The 24,951-nt window shown below is 35.4% G+C and overlaps 1 protein-coding gene across 3 annotated transcripts in view; it reads left to right on the top strand.

Annotated features, from left to right (window-relative positions):
* The window catches only part of Nadsyn (NAD synthetase), a 149,984-nt gene that overhangs the window by 23,633 nt on the left and 101,400 nt on the right, over positions 1-24,951 (top strand). For all 3 annotated transcript variants that reach the window (XM_089089881.1, XM_089089883.1, XM_089089882.1), the window contains exons 2-5: positions 14,289-14,451; positions 19,554-19,724; positions 21,187-21,271; positions 23,739-23,884. In XM_089089881.1, coding sequence (XP_088946007.1) covers positions 14,306-14,451; positions 19,554-19,724; positions 21,187-21,271; positions 23,739-23,884 — 548 coding nt within the window. In that variant the 5' untranslated portion in view covers positions 14,289-14,305. The remainder of the gene's footprint in view (positions 1-14,288; positions 14,452-19,553; positions 19,725-21,186; positions 21,272-23,738; positions 23,885-24,951) is intronic.

Consider the following 24,951-nt stretch of genomic DNA (forward strand, 5'->3'; position numbering starts at 1 on the left):
CCCCCCCCCTTTGCTGGTCCCAGATAGAGCCTCGGGATATATATAAGACAAAAAGACTAAAATAGTGAAATCTTTAATTTATAATATGCAGCATGCTTTTATTAGCCACATTACTGTGTTTCCTTCCATTGTTATGTATATTCTTAAATAATTTTTGAAATTACATTTTGATCCAATTATTCTATTGCAATTGCTTGCAGAATTGGTTTTCATTGGTCAAGAATGCCTCAGACCTGTTTAAATAAAGGGCTTTTCATGAGGCTAAATAAAGGGCATTTTCATTAGGATTTGCTCATTTTAAAAATTAAGGTGATATACATCATTTTACAGACATGAAAATTTTTATCTTGAGCTTGTTTATTTTTGTTAATTGTGTTATTTGTGTAAACCCCATGACAATTTTTATAAGGAACCCAGCATTAGAACAAGATCTTTTAGTCTGGGCACTTCCCAGCAACATCAATTGGAGGAGGGCAATTGACCCCTAGATTTGGAAAAAACACCTTTTTTGTCTGTATCTTTGTTTTAAAAAAAAAAAAAATTATCTTCCCCCCTCCCTTCACATACACAATATTTTAGTGAATTGGTACCACTGAAACCTGATAGATTTTATTGACAGAAGCTCATACTTTTTGCTTCTTTTCTTTTTACTGACAGAACAGTTATATTTTGTTGACAAGACATATAACATGAATGTCAATACAACTATTTCTAGCAAAATTAAGCAAAAATGTTTTTTCTTGTGGAAATCAGATTATGGGAGTACTAAGGAGTTAAGGGTTTCAATTCTCAAAATATGAAGGGGGAGAGGGGGAAAGTATTTTTACATTTCTTTTAATGAAGATACAAAAAATATGTTATTTTTCAAAATCTAGGGGTGGGGACAATTTTGTGTTTTTCTTTCTCATATTTTTTTTTCAATGTAAAATCTCACCTTAAATTCTATTATGCAGGCATTGAAGGAAAGATTTTTCATGAAAAAAAAGGAAGAATGAATTTTTCTAAATTTAGGGAGGGAAGCATTATCCCCCCTAGCTGGCACCCTTGTATGAAGTTGAGACTATAGCATCCAAAACCTTTATCTGATGCCAGATTCAAACCATCTTTGATGCTAGATTCAGAATTTCTATTGTTCCAAGAGTTAGTGATACTCCTTTCTATTGCATAAGTTGCTGAAGTTGACAGTGTCGTGTGTCAAAGAACAATCTTGGGTCAAACGTTGTTCAGTATTTTTAATAGCCATGCTCTTGAAGCTGCAAGAACTAAGATGAACTTTTATGCTGATGATTCAAAGCTTATTGAACCTGCACAGTCATTATTTGCAAGAGCTTCCATATAGAAGACTGATATTTGCATTCTCTATTGGCCCATAAGTGGAACTTGAATTTAAAATATGTGCAAACAGTAGTTGCCAAAGTATCTAAGACCCTTGGCATAATCAAGCTTACAGTACACAGCATATCATCTAAAGTTATGACCAAACTGTAAAAGGGCCTTGTGCAACCATTGCTAGGATTTGGTATGTGTGTTGCAGTTTTCCTGAATAAGGGTGATCAACAGAAAATAGAATCTGTTCAAAGACAGGCAACAAAAGTTGTTAATGGATGCAATAATCTTGAATACCCATCTTGATTTAATAAGCTACATTTCCCAATGCTTGTCTACAGACATCAAAGAGATGATGTGATAATGGCATATAAGCTTTTGAATGCTGACTCCTCCTGTCAAACGCCATTTCAATTTGATGAACCCTCAAGCAAAAGGGAGAGAGGGGGGGGGGGGGATGTAGCAAGAAGATGTCCCAGAATTGGGCAGATACCACACTCACAATTGCTACTTCTTCAATAGAGTGATTGCCCATTGGAAGAATCTTCCTGATATTACTGTCATTGCTCCCTCTGTTGATGCCTTTAAGATTGCTGTTGACAAAAGTTGGCCCATTAAACTATGGAAGACAGAGTGGGATGCAATTGAGTCAACAGCTCTCCATCATCACTGACAAGCAACTCTACAGGAATTTTTCCTTATTTTGCTGGGCAATGCAATTTAAGGTATGGGTTTTAAAGCTATAAGTATAAGATGAAATAAAGCATTCAAGGGAAAAATTTGTATTTCCTGCTGTAATGCCCTATGAGTTTCGAAACTACTTGGTTGTGGTCTTTATTTTCTTTTTGTGGCTCCAATTTTTGTTGATATCAAGTTCCATCAACTTACTAAAGGGTCCCCATTTTGAATGACGTGGAGTTTGTTTCATGTAACTGAGTAAAGTGCTCCACAGTAGTATACTGCTGTATGGTGGCTTGTGCCTTTCCCATATGTATGACAAGAGCTCTCTTTTGGAAAACTTGATTTTTCAGTTGAAATTGAAAAGCAAATTATGATATTGGTAGTTTGAATTTGTCCCACCTCTAGGTTTTTTAAATGATAGTTATAGCTAATTATCAGACTGCCTTTGCCTCAAAACTGAGTTTTTGTTCTTAGAAAAAAATACCGTTTGTGATCTGATATCTTTATAGGCTATATTTTCAAAATCAGAAGCAACGCTGTAGCGTTGTCTATATTAAAGACCATACGGTTCCAATGTTTTATTATTTTTTTTTCCAGAGGCACTTCATATGGAAAGGGACGTCGTATAAGCTTCAGATGGGGCTCATTCGATTGGAAATCGAGAGTTCTAGTGCCCTTGTTAATAGTCGAAAATGATTGGGGGGCAACTAGCCCCATGCCCATCATTCCCCCAAACACATCCAATTAAAATTTTGAGATAGCTATTTTGTTCAGCATAGTTGATTTCCAGATAGAAAATATATTTTTGAGGAGGACACTCCCCCACAACCCTCAGGGCAAGGGTTTTAAGTTATGCCCTGGGGGCATATAAGGTTTTTTATAGAAGGCGTTGTCGTAGATACTTCAAAAAAGGCTTATTCGATTGGAAATTCAATGGGCTAGTGCTCTTTTTAATAGTCAAAAGTGATTGGAGGGCAACTAGCCCCCCCCCCCCATGCCCATCATTCTCCCAAATACATCCATTCAAAATTTTTAGATAGCCATTTTGTTCAGCATAGTTGATTTCCTGATAGAAAATATGTTTTTGACAAGGACACTCTTCCACAATCCTTAGGGCAAGGGTTTTAAGTTATGCCCTGGGGGCATATAAGGTTTTTTATAAAAGACGTTGTCGTAGAAACTTCAAAACGGCACATTTGATTGGGAATTCAAAGGGCTAGTGCCACCTTTAATAGTCAAAGTGATTGGACGGCAACTAATCCCCCCCCCCCCCACACCCATCATTCCCTTAAACACATCCATTCAAAATTTTGAGATATCCATTTTGTTTGGCATAGTTGATTTCCAGATAGAAAATACGTTTTTGAGAAGGACACTCCCCCACAACCCTCAAGGCAAGGGTTTTAAGTTATACCCTGGGGGCATATAAGGTTTTTATAGAAGGCGTTATCATAGAAACTTCAAAAATGGCTCATTCGAATGGAAATTCAAAGGGCTAGTGCCCTTTTTAATAGTCGAAAGTGTTTTGAGGGCAACTAACCCCCCTCTCACGCCCACCTTTTCCCCAAACAGATCCAATCAAAATTTTGAGACAGCCATTTTAATAAACGTAGTTTTAAGTTCCGGAAATTAGATCTTTGAGGATGACAACTCCCCCACAGACCTCAGGGCAAGGGTTGTTAGGTATGCCCTGGGGGCATATAAGGTTTTGTATAGAAAGCGTTGTCGTAGAAACTTCAGAAAGGACTCATTTGATTGGAAATTTAGATGGCTAGTTCTCTTTTTAATAGTCGAAAGTGATTGTGAGGCAACTGACACCCCTTCCACACCCACCATTTCCCCAAACACATCCAATAAAAATTTTGATATAGCCATTTTGCTCAACGTAGTTGAAAGTTCTGGAAATTATATGTTTGAGCAGGACACTTCCCCCACTGTCTTCAGGGGCAAGGGTTATAAGTTATCACCTGGGGACATATATGGTTCTTATGGAAGGAATGCTCGTATAAACTTCAGAGAGGGCTCATTTGATTGGAAATTGAAAGTTCTAGTTGACTTTTTAAGCGTCAAAAGATATTGGAGGGTAACCAGCTCCCCCCCCCTTAAACCCTATTTTACAAAATGCATCCAATAAAAATTTTAAAATATATATTTTGTTAAAAATAGTTCCAAGATCATATAAAAAAATCCGGTGTTAACACAACCCACCAGGGCCCAGGGCAGGCGTTGTGAGTTATGCCCTGGGGGCATATATGGGTCTTTTGGAAGGGATGCTCATATTAACTTCAAAGAGGGATCACTTGATTGGAAATTGTAAAGTTCTAGTTTACTTTAAAGAGTTAAAAGAGATTCGAGGGCACTTAGCCCCCCCCCCCGCCTCCACGCCCTTTTTTACTCAAACCCATCCGATAAGAACTTTGAGAAAGCTTTTTTTTAAAAATAGTTCAAAGACCATAAAACAAAAACTTAGGGGTAAAAACAGCCCCCTAGGGCCTGAGGGCAGGAGTTTCACATTGTACTTTGGGGGAATATATGTCTTTTATGTAAGAAACTATCATAAAAAATTCTGGGTGGGATCATTTGACTAGAAACGAAAAGTTCTGGTTCAGTTTTTTCGATTCAAAAGAGATTGGAGGGCAACCAGCCCCCCACGCCCCTTTTTCCCAAATGTATCCAATAAAAATTTTGAGGTAGGCATTAAGTTAAAAATTTCTCAATAGTCAGATAACAAAACTCAGGTGTCTTCACAACCCCCCAGGGCCCGGGGCAGGCGTTGTAAGTTAGTCCCTGGGGCATATATTGTTTGTATGAAAGAGATGTCCGTATAAACTTCAGAGAGGGCTCATTTGATTGGACATTGAAAGTTCGAGCTCAATTTTTAATAGTCAAAAGAGATCCGAGGGCAGCTATCCCCCAACCCATCTGATGAAAATTTTGAGATAGACATCTTGGTAAAAATAGTTCAAAGGTCGGGTAAGAAAAAATCCAGTGTCAATACAACCCCCCAGGGCACAGGGGAAGGCGTTCTAAGTTATGCCCTAAGGATATGTATGGTTCTTATGAAAGGGATGCTCGTATAAACTTCATAGAGGGCTCATTTGATTGGAAATTGAAAGTTCTAGTTCACTTTTTAAGAGTCAAGAGAGATAAACTAGCCCTTTACGCTCTTTTTTCCCCAAACCCGTCCCATACAAATTTAGAGATAGCCAGTGTTTTCGAAATTGTTCAAAAATTAGATAACAAAAACGCCCCCCAGAGCCCGGGGGATAGGCATTGTAAGTGTTGTCCTGGGGGCTTATATAATTCTTATGAAAGGGATGCTCATATAAACTTCAGAGAAGGCTCATTTGATTCGAAATTGAAAGTTCTAGTTCAATTTTTAAGAGTCAAAGATTTTCAAGGCCAACTAGCCCCCCCCCCACACACCCTTTTTTCCCCATGCCCCTCCCATAAAATTTTTTTAATAGCCCTTTCATTTAAAATAGTTCAAAGGTCAGATAAGAAAAATTCCTGTATTGACGGAACCCGTCAGGGCCCGGAGGCAGGTATTATAAGTAAGGCTCTAGGGGCATATATAGTTCTTATGGAAGGGATGCTCGTATAAACTTCGGAGAGGGCTCATTTGATTTTAGATTGAAAGTTCTTGTTCACTTTGTAAGAATCAAAAGAGATCGGAGGGCAACTAGCCTTCCCCTCCTCTACGCCCTAAATACATCAGATAAAAATTTTGAGATAGATATTTTGTAAAAAATAGTTCAAAGTTCTGATAACAAAAACTCCGGTGTCGACACAGCCCCCCAGGGCCTGGTGGTAGGTAGTTTAAATCAGTCTATTGGGATATATATGATTGTTAAGAATAGAATGCTTGTATAAACTGCATAGAGGTTTCATTTGATTGGAAATTGATAGTTGTAAATCTCTTTTTACGAATCAAAAGTGATTAAAGGGCAGCTCGCCTTCCCCCATATTCCATGTATTTTTTCCCAGAAGCACTTCTTATAGAAGGGGTCGTCGTATAAACTTCAAAGTGGGCTCATTCGTTTAGAAATCGAGAGTACTAGTGTCCTTTTTAAGAGTCAAAATGATCAGAGAGCAACTGGCCCTTCAAGCCCTTTTTCCCCAAATACATCTGATAAAAAATTTGAGGTAGCCATTTTGTTAAAAATAGTTGAAAGATGATATAACAAAAACACCTTTACGTATGGTCATTTCGTTAAAAATAGTTCAAAGATCAGATAAGAAAAACTCTTGTATCAACACCCCCTCCCCCTCCAGGGCCAGGGAAGGCGTAGTAAGTATTGCTCTGGGGGCATATATGGTTCTTTTGGAAGGTATGCTTATATAAAATTCAGAGAGGGTTCATTTGAATGAAAATTAAAAGTTTTAGTTCATTTCCTCAGAGTGAAAAAGATCAAAGGGCAACTAGCCCCTCCCGCCCTCCACACCTTTGGGCGTATCGGATGGATAAACCCATCCAATAAAAATTTCAGGTGACCATTTTGTTAAAAATAGTTCAACCATCAGATATTGAAACTCCAGGGTGGACACAACCCCCCAGGGCCCAGGGATAGGCGTTGTAAGTTATACTCTGGGGATATATATGGTTCTTATAGAAGGGATACTCGTATAAACTTCAGAGAGGGCTCACTTGATTGAAAATAGAAAGTTCTAGATCACTTTTAAAGAGTCAAAAGAGACCAAAGCTTAATGTAGTCCCCTACGCCCTTTTTCCCCAAACCCATCCATTAAAAATTTTGAGATAGCAATTTTGTTAAAAATAGTTCAAACATCAGATAATAAAAACTCCGAGGTTGACACAAACCCATTTTTTCACTTTGATACCAGGTTTTATATTTTGATGGATTTTTTTTTTAAGTTTGTTCTTTAACTAAGAAAATTTAAAAAACTTGAAATTTTTTTACAATAAAAAGAGAACAAAAATTAATGAAAAACAACTTTACGAAAAATAAGTTTTTCAAAGAAAATTAAACGCGATTTTAAACTTAAGCTCAGCAGATACAGATACCTTTTAATATTCAAACTAAAAACGACCAGAAATTACTATTAAAGAATAAATGAAGCCCAAAAACGGACATAAATTAAATAAGCAATCATAGCAAAAACATACAAAAAGTAATAATATAAATGAATAAATAGATCGTAAAGCGAGTAATGCTTGGATTGAGTATAAATATCAAGCTTAAAATGAAAAAAATATCTTCCTATTGAAGTATAAATGAAACTCAAAACGAATAGAAATTAAATAAACAATCAATGCAAACAAACATACAATAAATAAAAGTTCAAATAGGGATAAAATCCTTTTAATAGACAGTGATGATAGAAATTCACAAAAATACCAGATATTTCGGTCACATATACAGTGACCGTCATCAGTAGTAAAACTAAAATAAAACAATTTAAAACAAAAGTTTATATACTAAATCAAATAACACTACATATTGTTTGAATCTCTAATTCTTTTCAAAGCAAAGGCGGAAGCTATTCTCTTTGACCTTCTTGGATTCGGTTCATTAGCGTTCAATGATATAACATTTGGACAAAGGTCAACTACATTGGGTGAATTGAACTTTACTCTCTCAGATTTTAATAAATTATCATAGATAGAGTCCAGCCCATATTCACCTGTATCACGATTCAAAGCAATATTCCTGAATAAAATTTTCTTTATTTCAAGAATTTCACGAAAATTTTGCTTTAAACCCCGATCCCTAGAAATCAAAGAGACATTCTCGAACAAAATAAAATGGTCTGGAAAATTAAAAATATGTTCAGAAAGGGCTGAAGTGAAATCTTCAGACTTAGAAACTTGCTTTAAAGCCGAAGAAATAGAATCTTTGTGTTGTAATAATCTCATTTCCAAACTCTGGTTAGTACGTCCCACATATGAGCTTCCACAAGTACATGGGATCTGATAAACCCCACTTTGTTGCCCCAATGAAGGTAGATCCTTCCCAGAATTTAGAAAACTACCCAAAGTATTATTACTCTTTAAAGCTACCCTTAGACCATTGCTTTGTAAAATTCTTTTAAGTTTTTCACTTAACCCGGGTACATATAGTAAGGAACTAAAAACATCCTTCTCCCAAGTTGTGTCAAAGACTTCCTTAAAAATCTCTAGAAACCTTTTTCTTCTTTTTGAAAAAGTCTGGTTAATTAACCACTCTGGATACATGTTACTTATTAATATTTTTCTTAGAAAAGACAACTCCTCCTCAAAAAATTCTGGAGTGCAAAGACTAAAGATCCGGTGAGTTATAGAAATGATCGAACCAATTTTTACTTGGCGAGCGTGACCGGAACTATAAGACAAAAATCTATTGTTATTTGTCGGTTTTCTGTAAATTTTAAAATCCAGACTATTTTGATTTTTCAAAAGAAGAACATCAAGGAAATGAAGTTTTCCATTCTCTTCCAATTCAACAGTAAACATCAAATCCCCCCCCAAAAAATTAAAATGTTCCAAAAATCATTTTAATTGCTCGTCCCCATAATCCCATATTGAAAAAAGGACATCCATATACCAGCCCCAGAAAATATGTTTTAAAAAATATGAATCTAACGCAATTTTTACAATATTCCCCACAAAAATATTAGCTAATAAAGGGGATAAAGAGGCCCCCATAGGTAAACCATTTATTTGTTCGAAATACCCCCTCTAAATTGAAAAAAATAAGAGAACTTATTGCACAACCTTACTAAATTCATAATTACAGAAACTTCCAAATCTGTTTTGCCACTAATCAAATACAAATTTCTTAAGAGATTTCCTTCTAGAAGAGTTTCGGCTGCTTATACATCAATATTTGTGTACATTGATACAATGTCGAAGCTTGAAAGCAAAGAATTCGAAGAAATTTCTACTTTTTTCAGTTTTTCAACCAAAGTCGAAGAATTCTTAATATACGAAATTTGTGTAGACAAAAGTGGTTTACAGATTGACACTAACTACTTGCTCAAAACACTTGTTGGTGACCTTGTATTTGACACAACTGGACGTAATGGTAGGTTAGGCTTATGAATCTTGGGAAGTCCATATAATTTAGGGCACAAGGAACTGCGTGGCAGGCATTTGTAATAGAGTTGAGGTGTAATTTTTCCTTCATCCTTTAAGCACTTCAATTCTTTCTTAAACTTATTTGTAAAAGAGTCTGTTGGATTATACGATAGCTTCTTGTATGTTTTTTCATCCTCTAGTAAACTTCTTAATTTTGATTCATAGTCCTCAGTATTCATCACAACTAAAGTGTTACTCTTATCTGCTTTTGTAATGGTAATTGAACTATCCTTTTTCAAGTTTTTAAGAATTCTTATGTCTTTGATGGTCGTACTCGGACAATTCGGTTTCAATACAAAATTAGACAGGGTTTTTACGGTAGAAGCTCTTACTAAGCTAACATCTTTTATTATATTTGCGTTTTTATGCAAAGACGTTTCTATTGAAGAGATAATGTCTTCCACGGGGACTTTATCCGGTTTAAAACAAAATTTCTGACCCTTTTCAAGCACTGATTGTTCTTGTATCGTTAAAGTTCTTGATGAAAAATTAAACACACCTGGTCCTAGAATTGACGAAGGTTTTACCGAATTATTTGTTGATAATTTCGAAAACTTTTTTAGCAATCTTTCTCTGGAGAGGCGAAAGTCATGATTGAAGTGATTTTTTCCTGTTTGTTGAATAAAACAAAAGTCACTTACACTAACCTTTTTTTATACAATATTTTCCAGGGAATGTTCATGTCTCACTGTTAAAGCTCTTTTTCAATTTTTATCCTTAATAATATGATTTAAAGACTTGAAATGTAAGCTTCGTTCCAACTTTTCTTCCTTGAAAGTGCCCAAATGTAAATTGAATTTTAGTGAAGGTGGTACAATTCTCATCTTCTTACATCGTAGAAGAAAATCCTGTTGGTTGATAACATTTGCATGTTTTTTCTGAGTGTTTATATATTTACCCACAATTTTGGTCAAATCATCCCCATAATCATCCCTTTGTCCAAATGTTATATCATTGAACGCTAATGAACCGAATCCAAGAAGGTCAAAGAGAATAGCTTCCGCCTTTGCTTTGAAAAGAATTAGAGATTCAAACAATATGTATTGTTATTTGATTTAGTATATAAAATTTTGTTTTAAATTGTTTTATTTTAGTTTTACTACTGATGACGGTCACTGTATATGTGACCGAAATATCTGGTATTTTTGTGAATTTCTATCATCACTGTCTATTAAAAGGATTTTATCCCTATTTGAACTTTTATTTATCGTCATGGAAAGGCAGTGTGGTGTCCGAAATTATCTACGTCATATTTATGGGGATGATTTGACCAAATTTGTGGGTAAATATATAAACACTCAGAAAAAGCATGCAAATGTTATCAACCAACAGGATTTTCTTCTACGATGTAAGAAGATGAGAATTGTACCACCTTTACTAAAATTCAATTTACATTTGGGCACTTTCATTTAAAAAAATTTAGAAAGAAGCTTACATTTTAATACTTTAAATCACGATATTAAGGATAAAAGTCGAAAAAGAGCTTTGTTAGTAAGAGAAACTTTCCCTAGAAAATCGCATATCAAAAATGGTTAGTGTAAGTGACTTTTGTTTTATTCAACAAACAGGAAAAAATCACTTCAATATGACTTTCACCTCTCCAGAGAAAGATTGCTAAAAAAGTTTTCGAAATTATCAACAAATAATTCGGTAAAACCTTCGTCAATTCTAGGACCAGGTGTGGTTAATTTTTCATCAAGAACTTTAACTATACAAGAACAATCAGTGCTTGAAAAGGGTCCGAAATTTTTTTTTAAACCAGATAAAGTCCCCGTGGAAGACATTATCTCTTCAATAGAAACGTCTTTGCATAAAAACGCAAATATAATAAAAGATGTTAGCTTAGTAAGAGCTTCTACCGTAAAAACCCTGTCTAATTTTGTATTGAAACCGAATTGTCCGAGTACGACCATCAAAGACATAAGAATTCTTAAAAACTTGAAAAAGGATAGTTCAATTACCATTACAAAAGCAGATAAGAGTAACACTTTAGTTGTGATGAATACTGAGGACTATGAATCAAAATTAAGAAGTTTACTAGAGGATGAAAAAACATACAAGAAGCTATCGTATAATCCAACAGACTCTTTTACAAATAAGTTTAAGAAAGAATTGAAGTGCTTAAAGGATGAAGGAAAAATTACACCTCAACTCTATTACAAATGCCTGCCACGCAGTTCCTTGTGCCCTAACTTATATGGACTTCCCAAAATTCATAAGCCTTACCTACCCTTACGACCAATTGTGTCAAAGACAAAGTGACCAACAAGTGTTTTGAGTAAGTGATTATTGTCAATCTGTAAACCAATTTTGTCTACACAAATTTCATATATTAAGAAATCTTCAAATTTGGTTGAAAACCTAAAAAATAGATTTCTTTGAGTTCTTTGCTTTCAAGCTTCGACATTGTATCAATGTACACAAATACTGATGTAGAAGCAGCCGAAACTCTTCTAGAAGGAAGGCTCTTAAGAAATTTGGATTTGATTAGTGGCAAAACAGATTTGGAAGTTTCTGTAATTATGAATTTAGTAAGGTTGTGCAATAAGTTCTCTTATTTTTTTCAATTTAGAGGGGGTATTTCGAACAAATAAATGGTTTACCTATGGGGGCCCCTTTATCCCCTATATTAGCTAATATTTTTTTGGAGAATAATGGAAAAATTGCGTTAGATTCATATTTTTTAAAACCTAATTTTTGGGGATGGTATAAGGATGTCATTATTTCAGTATGGGATTATGGCGAGGAGGAATAAAAAGAATTTTTGGAACATCTCAATTGTTTGGGAGGGGATTTAAAGTTTACTGTTGAATTGGAAGAGAATGGGAAACTTCCTTTCCTTGATGTTCTTCTTTTGAAAAATCAAAATAGTCTGGATTTTAAAATTTATAGAAAACCGACAAATAACAATAGATTTTTGTCTTATAATTCCGGTCACGCTCGCCAAGTAAAAATTGGTTTGATCATTTCTATAACTGATCGGATCTTTAGTATTTGCTCTCCAAAATTTGTTGAGGAGGAGTTGTCTTTTCTAAGAAAAATACTAATAAGTAACATGTATCCAGAATGGTTAATTAACCAGACTGTTTCAAAAAGAAGAAAAAGGTTTCTAGAGATTTCTAAGGAAGTCTTGGAGACAACTCGGGAGAAGGAGGTTTTTTGATCCTTACCATAGGTACCCGGGATAAGTGAAAAACTTAAAAGAATTTTACAAAGCAATGGTCTAAGGGTAGCTTTAAAGAGTAATAATACTTTGGGTAGTTTTCTAAATTCTGGGAAGGATCTACCTTCATTGGGGCAACAAAGTGGGGTTTATCAGATCCCATGTACTTGTGGAAGCTCATATGTGGGACGTACTAACCAGAGTTTGGAAATGAGATTATTACAACACAAAGATTCTATTTCTTCGGCTTTAAAGCAAGTTTCTAAGTCTGAAGATTTCACTTCAGCCCTTTCTGAACATATTTTTAATTTTCCAGACCATTTTATTTTGTTCGAGAATGTCTCTTTGATTTCTAGGGATCGGGGTTTAAAGCAAAATTTTCGTGAAATTCTTGAAATAAAGAAAATCTTATTCAAGAATATTGCTTTGAATCGTGATACAGGTGAATATGGGCTGGACTCTATCTATGATAATTTATTAAAATCTGAGAGAGTAAAGTTCAATTCACCCAATGTAGGTGACCTTTGTCCAAATGTTATATCATTGAACGCTAATGAACCGAATCCAAGAAGGTCAAAGAGAATAGCTTCCGCCTTTGCTTTGAAAAGAATTAGAGATTCAAATAATATGTAGTGTTATTTGATTTAGTATATAAACTTTTGTTTTAAATTGTTTTATTTTAGTTTTACTACTGATGACGGTCACTGTATATGTGACCGAAATATCTGGTATTTTTGTGAATTTCTATCATCACTGTCTATTAAAAGGATTTTATCCCTATTTGAACTTTTATTTATCGTCATGGAAAGGCAGTGTGGTCTCCGAAATTATCTAAAACATACAATAGATATTAATGTAAATTAATAAATAAATCTTAAAACAAGTGAAACTTATATTGAATACGCAAATCAAGCTTGAAACGAACAAAAACTTTTTGAGGAACAACATATTTTTATGTTCTAATATCTTTTCAAATTAAACTTATTTCCATAAAAAAAAATTGTGGAATTTTTCCTAAAAGCAGTTTAAAAAAAATAGAGAATACACTTCTAGAAACTACTGAAGCTTGGTAATTTGTTAATTATGTGTTTTACTCTATCTCAGTTGGGAAAGTACCAGTGGAAAAGGTTTCCATTAGAACTTGTTGCAGTCCCATTTTATGACTTGACTCAAAAGGTAACATCATCAAAACTTTGCTCTCTGACAAAGATGAGCTTCCGTGTCCAAATTAAACTAATTTAACATGTTGAATTATGTTGTTATATGCTTAAACTGTATTGAACTTTTATTTTGTATCCAAATGTGCTTTTTATGTTCTATGTCTTGTCAACATTTTCTTTTGAGATGTCAATAGCATTTGAAAGTCTACTGATTTCACCTCAGGATCTAAAATCCTACTGCACCTTTTATATTCAACTTAGATAGCCTTCAAGCAGGCTTCTGGAAAGGCTTTGCAGAGATAAAAGTCCTTGTAAAGTGCAACAGTGGTACTAGGGAAAGATGTAGGCCGTACTTAGAAATGACAATCGTAGGTGCAAATGGTTCCTAGGGTATAACAAAAAGGTTAAATAGAGCTGGTAAAAAACCAAGATAGAAACTGACATTCAAAAGTGGACATAAAAGTTAACCATCTTGTAAACTATGTCACGTGGCTTGGGGGTTCTTTTCCAACTCAGTAGATGGCAGTTAAGCTTAGTGGCAAACTATGTACCTATGCTCAGTGTGTACCACTTACCCCTACTTAGAAATGACAAACATAGGTACAAATGGTATAACCCTTAGAAAGAGAGGTTCAGAGTATTTTTCCTAGAGGAGGGGGAGGGGCAAGGAAAAGTCTGTCTCTTGGGGATTAATTGTAAAGTAATCCTTGGGAATCTTTTGGACCAATCTGAAAGGTGAGGGACCTCCCTCCTGGGTTTTTGTTGGCAATGCAATGCTATTGGTTGAAATGACAATTCTAATTAGTGATGCAACTTTGTTTTTATTGTACAGTTCTACTGCACTAATTTGATAGTTCTCACATATAAATTCTCTTTTTAGGAAAAACGTTTTGAACAATGGGAAAATTTGCCACTGTGGCTGTTTGCACCCTTGACCAATGGGCACTTGATTTTTCTGGCAATAAAACAAGGATAATATCATCAATTCAAGAAGCCAAAGGCTTAAAGGCAAGACTGAGAAGTGGTCCTGAGCTAGAAATTTGGTAAGGTTTCAACCACAACTCTTCTTTAAATGTTTCCATCTTGTTCTTTTTTTCTTTTTCTAATGATTTTGTACAAAAGTTCCCACTATTATAAAGTTACACATCCTCTAGCTTGCATTAAAGCGTGGTCCAAGCTTGCAAAAGCAAGCCAAAATGAAGAGAAAAGCCTCAAACAAGCTTTCTTCAAGCCTTCTAGTAGCTTTGCCTTGTTGAAAGCTTTAAATCAAGGCTTGAAACAAGCTTGCAAAACAAGCCAATAGCAAGGTTAATCCTTGATCCAAGCTTGTTTCGAGCCTACGACCTTGAAACCGTGCTGGAAACAAGGCAATAGCAAGGCAGATTCTTGATTTGAGCTTACAACTTTGAAATTATGCTTACAAACAAGCCTATGCGACAGAAAGTCTTTAATTCAACTTTATTTCAAGCCTGCAACTTTGAAAATATTCTTGAAATAAGAATGCAAAACAAGCCAATAGCAAGGCGAATAATTGTTTGCCTTGGTATTGGCCAGCAGGCTGAGACTAAAACCAAATCTTGATTCAGTCTTGGCTCCTTTGCAATGTGAAACAATATTCTTTGCAAATAATCTTTTTTTTTCGATGGTAAAAACATTCCTAAATCCATGAAAAAAAACAACAAAAAAACAATAGCACAAGACTTGAATGCAGCAGCGTCAATTCACGAAAATGTTGGGGGGGGGCAAGGTTTTTTTTCTTTTTTTTTTAATGAAGATGCCAAAAAAACTACATTGAGCAAACATACCTAAAACAGGGGGTAGCGGCGACTATGCAGTAATTTTCAAAGTCTATTTTAAATGACCATGTGATATTATAAACACTTATTAGTGTAGTTGAATTGCCACCAGATTAGGTTTTAGATATAAATAAAAGTGTGATAGTTAATAGTATTATCTAATTTGTCTGGGTGGTAAAAAAAAATTGCAGAATTAAGAGATAACCAAACTTATTTGCCAAAGACATGGATTGTATTTGTTTTTTTGGGGAAAAAAAACAAAAAAAAACAGTCTTTGACAATCATTCATGAAGGCTAAGTTTGGTACCACCTTAACAGATTGTCATTAGGAGGTAAGATTGCAAGGAAAGATGGTCTGTATTTAAGTTCCCAAGAAGTAATGTAACCTACATTCCAAGGGCAAATTGGGAGGAACAAATGGCCTGTGTCCTATAAACGCTGGTCAGCAATGAAGCTTGCTGCACCAGTACATCTGATGCACGAAAGTAAATTTGATTTGGACTTCTTTAGACCCAAAAAGGCTTTGATTATATGTATAGTGTCTAAAAGGGGTAACGCCCAATAAGTGCGTGCCCCGGAAATTTCTGTATTACAAATTATTTTCCATCCTGCTTGCAGCAGTAACTTCAACCGAGTAAAGAGCTAAACTCGCTAGATTATAACCGAAAACACGAAGACGCGTTTTGAAATAAATTCTTAAATGCAAATGAATCACTTTTTGACACTGATTCAGGAATAGTAATTATCATCAATTTTTAACTTTAAAGTAAAAAGTTACAACAAAAACCAATTTATGGAAGTCAATTGATGGGAATACTCCGTTAGTGTTGTACTGGTAAAATTAGTCACGGTAAAATTGGTATTTCACCTATTTTACGTAATTTACGTATTTTACTGGTATTTTACCTATTTTACTGACATACTGACGACGTCTTGAAATTTTCACAGCTTCAAAACATGCTATACCGTGCCTAAATAATTTTTCTTTAACAGGTTGACAAAAACAGTTTTGGATATGATTTATTGGTTTTATTTGTGTATAGCTGTATTACGTCAGCTGTATTAAAAGGTCGTTTGTGTGACTTAAGTCTCTTGTTATCAGAACAACAAAGTGTATTATAGATTAAATTACAGGTAATTCGAATTTTGAAATGGTGAAATATTAGCTAAAATAAAATTATATTACTTCTTCGAGCTGTTAAAGATAGAAAGGGCTAAAAGCAGGATTGACATATGACAAACAAGAACAAAATAATAAAATTAAATAACCGGGAAAAAAGAGGGTAATGTCAGCTATTGGACAGAAAAGAAAATTACAGAAGCAGATTATTTTGTCAGGGACTTCCACCCAGCCATCTTCAGTGCTAAAAAAAGAAGGAAAACTAATTCTTTTTAAGTAACTCTAGCAGAGCAGAAGAAAGACTGAATCAAACAAACCAAAAAACCAAGCTAGATTAAATGAAAGACTGTTCACCAATAAGATTTGGCAAGAATTCTTAGTACTTATTACTTAGCCAGAACAAACTCAGGTTTTTGATCTGAATGTAATATCAGAAAAACAAACGGTTTTCATAGCCACAAAGACAAGTAACGGGTGACAGAATGCATAAGTCAGTAAGTATGACGGCACCAGACCTTCAAGGTCCAAACCGGTGGTGCTGATCTCTGTTTCGTGACCCTTCAGCAAGGAAGTGCAATGGGGGGCTGGGGGCCAGCCATCTTGTACTTTCGTACATCCTTCCTCCTTACCCTCCCCAGATTTCTTGAAGTACCCATTTAGAGCTGGGTTGACTCTGGGTGAGCTAACAGAATCGCGCCACTGACCCCCGTTCCAAACCAATAACCGACCACGCCAGGGGTGGAATCCCCCTGTTTTCCCCTTGAATAATTCTGGATCTTCATTAGAAGGGAAATTGAAATTTCTTGTCTTCTATTTAAGTCAGAGGCAATCGTAAAGCATGACCTATAGTGAAGACCCCTAAGGATTCAGTGTATTAATATTTGGTCATTCATTTTTTCCCAAAGGCACTTCGTGTGTACGGGGTGGTGGAATAAACTTTGGAGGGGGGCTCAGTCAATTGGAAATCGAGAGTTCCAGCGCCCTTTCTAAGATTTAGCCTGCTTTTCAACCAGTTGTTACCGACTACAGTGTCTTTAAGAAATTCTTATTCTAGCTTAACGGCTCATGTGTTTCAGCAGTTGTTTTGAAAGAATTTTCACCTAAATACATAATTAGGTACTTTCGTATTATATGGTACACACTCAGAAGTAAAGTTTGGTGAATGTTAATGAAATAAAACAAAGTACGATGAAAATATAGTAATGATTTAGTAACAAAATTATGGAGACTACAGCAAAGAATTATGTTTGTTGTTAACGTTTGTTAACGATCAATCGTTTTTTGTTAGTATCCGCCGATGGCAGTTAAAAATTTTTGGATTTTGTGCAAATCGCGGATATTGGCGAATAACTTATTTCATGTTTGTTAGGTATTTGATTTTAATTCTTATAATTTTGTCTTTATTGAATTTCATTTATCGTTTATTTTTTGGTTTTTCTTCGGCATTTTCCTTGTTTATGTTATTTTGTTCACGCCGAAGAAGAGAGGCGGTTGTTCTCTCGAAATATTAGCTTCGTTTGTTTCTTCAGTATTTTCGTTTACTACTACTACTACTACTACTAACAACTTACAGCAGCACCAAGCCGCCTGAGGCCAACACAGCTACGCATGCTCCTCCTCCATTCCAGTCTATTCAAAGCCTCCCTTTTTACACCCGCCCACGAAGTTCCCATTTCCTTTGAATCTTTCTTTATGACGTCCTCTCACCCCAGACGAGGACGACCTGCTTTCCCTTTAACCTTAGACGGTTGATCGAAAAGAACAATCTTCGGCAATCTGTCATCCTTCATCCGCACAACGTGCCCTAGCCACCTCAACCTTTTTTTCATTATAGCCCTAGAGAGCAGTATTGAACCACATTTTTCGTATAGCCTATTGTTTGAAATACGGTCAGTCAGACGGATACCCAGATCAATCCTTAAGCAATTTCCTTAGAAAACATCTAGTAAATCTTCATCTGCTTTTCGGAGCGCCCATGCTTCAGAGCCATATTTGAACACCGTCATCACTGCAGCTTCCAATACACTAATATTGTTTTGCAGACTTATTTTACTACTCTTCCAAACTTTTTTGAACTGTGAAAAAACACCCTGAGCCTTGGCTATTCTACTTATAACATCTTCACTGCTCCCACCATCTTTAATAATAATACTATCAAGGTAAGTGAAGCTGCCCACCTGATCAATCTTTTCATTACACAACGTCACCTTTTCATCTTCCCTTATTCCTAGCCTTAGTGACATAGTCTTCTTAACATTAACTTTTAAACCTACTCTAGCACCCTAAACTCGCAAAACCTCTAAAACTTAACTCATTTTGCTCACACTTTCCTCTAGGATGCTTAAATCATCAGCATAATCTAATTCCAAGAGACTTTTTTCTCCCCATTTGGTTCCGTGGTCTCCCGTGTGCTCCTTAATACAAAGTCCATCAAAATAATCCATATAAAGGGGGATAGAATACAACCCTGCTTAACTCCTGTTTTAATACAAAACCAGCTGCTAACCACATTTCCTACCTTAACCGCAGCAGTGCTATTCTCGTACATAGCACTATTTTCGTTTGGCCTTTAAACACCCCATTTTTAATCGTTTGTTTTTTATGATATATATATATATATATATATATATATATATATATATATATATATATATATATATATGTATTAATTATATAGGATAATTAATAACATGCACAATAGAAGTAGGACCCCCATATGCGTGGCTTAAAGGGCTTACTCCTTCAGAAAAAGCTATGACCCGGGAATCTTATTTTATATCCCTCCCCCCTCTTTCATTGTTAATCTTTTGATTTCTCCCTAAACTTTGATCTTTTTGTATCTACGACTGAAAATATATGTTATAAATAATGTTAGATATACACAAAATACTATTTGCATAAATTATGTAAATAAATATTCCAATGCTGGGGCAACTTCCGGCGGCCATTTAGTTCACTACTATTAATGCCCAGTAAGCGAGTGGGGACATTTAATCCTTCCCCTTAACACTGAAACTCTCAAAAAAGGCAATATTTAGTAGTATTTAAACAAAAGCACCATTATTTTGTCAAACAATTCCTTTTCGAACCATACCTCGCCCAATCCCATTTCAAAAACATATTTGTAGCCGTCTTGTAAAAATCTCTGAATGCACCCACTATCCAGTAATGAAACACTTGCCTTTTATTTTATTATTTTTCTGCTTATCAATCATTTTTTTCATTCCAGTGGTTACAGTTGTGAGGATCATTTCTACGAAAATGACACGATACTACACTGCTGGGAGGTTCTTGCTGAACTGTTGGTTCATCCTGCATGTCAGGAGATAATAATTGATGTTGGTATGCCTGTTATGCATAGGAATGTGACTTATAACTGCAGAGTCGCTTTTCTGAACAAATAAGTTTTCAACTTGCAGAGCGAGTAAAAAAAAAGAAAAAAACGAAAAAACACAAAAACTATGAATCTAACTAGTGTTAATACCCAGTAATACTGTTGATACTCTTGTGCTATACAAGAAAAACACAAAGAAAAAAAGTGGTCAGGTTTTGAGTAGAGCTCGAATTGTATTCCCCTTGAAAACATGTGTGTTATCTAATTGATTGGTATTGATAAATTAAAACTCACAATGTAAAAGACTAGAGCTATTCTAGTGCCGTTAGATGGTTTTGAGTTTCTTCCCCTACATCAAACTCTGCTCTGTGCTTCTATCCTCGGAATGAAAATCTGCTTTTGTGACCTCACAACGGCACTGATATTGGTATTATAAGTTTGCCTAACCATAATTGTGATTGCCGCAGGTAGGTTCAAGAGATTTCTGAGCCCTTGGTGAAAGTGTTGCTAGGACCCCCTCGAAAATTTAAGTTTTCAGTGTGTTTTGTGAGTCCCTCAGCAATGCATTGACAACTCGCCCATCTTGTATCACTTGGAGGTTCGAGTTTTAAGGAGAGCAAATGGCGCCGGATCACTTCTCAAGATTGAGGTGATGTGAAGAAGAAATTTAAGTTTTCAGTGTGTTTTGTGAGTCCCTCAGCAATGCATTGACAACTCGCCCATCTTGTATCACTTGGAGGTTCGAGTTTTAAGGAGAGCAAATGGCGCCGGATCACTTCTCAAGATTGAGGTGATGTGAAGAAGAAATTTAAGTTTTCAGTGTGTTTTGTGAGTCCCTCAGCAATGCATTGACAACTCGCCCATCTTGTATCACTTGGAGGTTCGAGTTTTAAGGAGAGCAAATGGCGCCGGATCACTTCTCAAGATTGAGGTGATGTGAAGAAAAAACTTACTGTTGCATTCCAATTCCATAGCTTGTTCCCCAGGTGAAAAGGATAGGGAAACTTTATGAGCTTAAAAGCAATGGAAAATGCAAAAAAAAGGCATTTATGTAGGCATGCCATGGTTATGGATTTCCCCTGAGTTTACCAGACTTTTTCTTTCTGAACTAATTTCTTTCCATTTCTATATTTTTCATTTCATCCATAATATATCTAATGTTTTCAAATGTAGCATTTTAAAATAAAAATATTAAGGTTTTTTATAGTCTAACCGTGTTTATTCTTAAATAAAAGACCTAAATCATACAACAGTTGTGCTGTGTAAACAGTAGGCTAACTGAATTTCTGTAGTCCCGTTACCTTCTAAATCGAAATTGAACTGAAATATCCAGATGTAAAATTCGACCCGAGGTTGAAATCCCAAAATGTATTAATGATCTATATTTGACATACCTTGCTATTCCACGTGGATTAAGAACGTTTGTAAGATTTTCGTTTTGTCACCTCAAAAACATTTGAGGCCAATGTAAACTGAGCTGTTAATTGAGGTTAATACGAGGAAGAAATTTAATATCCAAATTTTCCAGGAAAATTTTGCTAGTCAGACCAAAGATGATTCTCTGTGATGATGGAAATTACCGAGAGACCAGATGGTTTACAGCTTGGCGAAAGGTAAGGCAGTGTCATACGTATTTGTATATCCCTTGACCAAGTCTCTGGGTAGGATTTAGAATTATTGTAGCCCTCTGATAGTTTTGCTTTTTTTGGCCCAATTGGCTTTTTACATATTTGATTAGGTTCAGCTCAAGCCCTTTCTTTTAAAAGTTTACAAAGTCCTAAAATGTGGTTCGATCCCACTTTTTAGGGCTATAGGGAACGAAAAGTTAAAATAGCTAGCACATATTTACAAAGTAAAGATGACAAATTGCCGAAGATTGTGCTTTTTGGCCATTGACCTGGAGTCAAACATCAAAACTTAAACAAACAGAAATTATTACGCATATGAGGAAATTCCCCACGGAAAATTTCTTGTGGACGATTCTGGCTGAAAATTTTTTCGTAGCGCACTTTCATTTGAAAAAGACTCTAATTTCCTATTGTTTTTCAAATCATGCTGGAAATCCGTGGGAAATTTTCCCCGCAAATCCCCCCCCCCCCTAGTAGAAAGTTGCTCCCGCAAAAAAATTATCCCTGGAGAATTTATCCTGCAGAAAACTCCCCCATGGAAAATTTCTTCTGTTAAAAATCCCCCTCTACAGAATAATCCTCTAGACAATTCCAACCCAGTGAATATTTCCCTCGGACTGTTCTTAAAATCTCCAAACGTATATTTGGGTCAACAAAGAGAAAATAAGACAAATAAAAAGAATCTCATATAGGAATTCTGTAAAATTCCCCCCGTGTAAAATTTCCTCGGTAAAATCCACCTTCCGAAAATTTTTCTTGCCATTGAAAACTATCCCCATTGAAAATCTCCCCCCCCCCTCGAAAAATGTCTGTATACTTCCCAATAACAGATACTATATGTAAGCAATGGGCAAATTTCATGACTTAAAGACCTTTCCCCGGTTTCAGTGAGGGATCGTGTTATCCCTAAAAGCATAGTTATTGGACCTTTCAACTATGTTGAACAAAATGGTTATCTCAATTTTGATCGGACGACTTTGAGGAAAAGGGGCGTGGGAGGGGCACTAGTTGCCCTCCAGTCTTTTTGGTCACTCAAAAAGGGTTCTAGAACTCTCAATTTTTTCTCGAATGGACCTTCTCCCATTATTCTAGGACTGTTGGTTCGATACGATCGCCCCTGGGAAAAAAAAATAATAAACACGCATCTGTGATCTTTCTTATGACAAAAAATAGAAAATTCCACATTTTCTAAGATGGGAGCTTGAAACCTCTACAATAAGATTCTCTGATACGCTGAATCTGTTGGTGTGATTTTCACTAAGATTCCTTGACTTTTAGAGGATGTTCCCTCTCCTTTTCGAAACTCAGGCAAATTTTCTCAGGCTCGTAGCTTTTGATGGGAAACACTAAACTTGATTGATCTTGTATATTTAGAATCAGCATAATAAGCCGATTCTTTTGATTTATCTATTGATATCAAAATACATCTGCGTTTTTTAGAATTCCGGTTACTATTGAGCCGCATCGCTCCTTACTTACAGTTCGTTACGTCAAACTGTTTGATACAAATTATTACTTACTATAAGATTGCTCTCTTGCCAAAGCATTCATTTTTGAAGTATTGAGATAAAAAGATTTAGTGAATTTAGCGAAAAAAGGCCTTAACGAAATCTAGTTGCACTGTCCAAGAGATAGCCACGTTCTGATAGGAGTTGAATTTCATTCATGGTAGACAGATTTCAGTGTGCCATATAAAACATTTCCGTTTCGGGGGGGGGGGGGTATTTTAGGTGCTTCAGCTTGATGAGCTCGTTTCTCTAGCCGGAAATTATGTGTTCAAAATAAGTAGTAGCTTCCTGTTTATGTAATGGTAAAAATATACAACCGATATTTTTTTTTATATAGATATTTGTTGCGAGAAATTTCATAGGGAGACTTCTTGAATTTCTCAGTCAGTGTGAAGTACAATTCAGAACTGACTTAGCGATTTTATTTAGTCGTTTTTGTGTTACCAAATTTGCCATCCTTTGTGAGAACTTTGCTTTAGAATATGCTGGACCGTGTTTATTTGTTTTGGCGGAAAATCATTTGCAATTCAGTCATTTTAGTTTAGTAATATTGAATTTACTAAATTAATTAATAAAGTTATTTTAATTAGTTATATAAAATTTAAGTAATCATTTGCAATTTAGTCAATAATTGTCATCGGTTGGTGTTGCTTGATTAAGTGACATTTAATTAGTGACTTAAATATCGTTTTTCTTCTAAACTCCTTGGCAAGGGAAATGTTGATCATTCGGTTGACTCGTTGGATACTTTTATAGACACTGTGTCATAGTAAGCCAAACTGTATTTATTCATTTTAATTCTAATGTTGATTATGGCCTTTTCTACAAATTGTGGGTAAGAAACCTTCTTATATTGATAGGTTTAAAGTGCTGTGAAAATTCATGTTAACTCACTTAAATGAGCTTATATCCCACTTAATGAACCATCTCTTTTATTTTCGTAGGTGAGAGAAACTGAGGATTTCTTCCTTCCACGCCTTATTTCAGTGATTACAGGTCAGTTGACTGTGCCTTTTGGCGATGCAGTGTTGTCAACAATTGATACATGCATCGGATTTGAAATTTGCGAAGAACTCTGGCATCCAAAAAGGTAGTAATCTTTCCTAGTGCAACCTACTCTTAGATTAACGACGCTTCTCTACTGCAAGCATCCTTGCGTCGACTTTGGGACATCTGGAGATCGAATTCTGAGCCCTGGATTTACCAGCAGAGATTCACTAAGTCACCACAGGTGCAATAGTGCTGTGTAGCTCTGTGTAATACTAACTTTGAATGTTTAGAAATAGTGACGTCAATTAGGGCGGGGGGGGGAGTAGAGTGCCCTCAAGGTTCTCCCCCAGGATTTCAAAAAATACTCATCGGATTTTTTATTAAATATGGGATGTTTAGGTTACTTTCGTTGAAAAATTGAAAAATCAACAATATTGCCCTCACTTAGATTTTGAAAAATAAATCCCTCTCCAATTTCCAGGTGACGCCACTATTTAGAAACGTTAGTTGATAATTCAATAATCTAAGCCTCCTTTACAGTAACTCTCTTGCTAACTAAGTATCTTCGTAGTCAGACGGCACCAGGAATAGAACATATGAAATCATGCGGTGATCCTTTGTACCCTCTGCCGAAAATAATCAGTACAAAAGTATATCCTTGCTTCTTTAAATATAGGTGACATTTTTGCGTTCTCCTAGTAGAAATCCAGAATAATTTATATTTAATTTATTTAAGTTTGGATTCTAATTAAAAGTCAAGTTTCTTTGAATCTAACCAGAAATTTTCTGAAAACAAACGAATAACTTCTTTTTTTCATAATAGCCAAATAAATACGTTATTGTTAACTACAACACGTGCATGTTAATTCATTTATTAATAATACACTTAAAACAACGTCAAGAATTAAAATTACGCGCAAATTAAGGTAGAAATGAACACAGGTATCGGTCAGTCTAAATAACTGGTGGCAGGATCACCATTTGGACATCAACCGACCGGATAAACTGTTAGCAGAGGACCTCAGTCGTGACACATACACTAGGAAATTATCCAAGTGAGTTTCAGAAGACAGACATTTGAAGCCGAATTTTATCGTCAGGTCATGTTTTCTTTCTTTAAGGGTCAGTAGACATAATACCCTGAAACTATTTTCAAAAGAAACGTAA

This window comes from Artemia sp. Qi Xiang Cuo, chromosome 5 (assembly GCF_049724085.1).
Source record: "Artemia sp. Qi Xiang Cuo chromosome 5, ASM4972408v1, whole genome shotgun sequence".
NCBI classification, from domain to species: Eukaryota; Metazoa; Arthropoda; class Branchiopoda; order Anostraca; family Artemiidae; genus Artemia; species Artemia sp. Qi Xiang Cuo.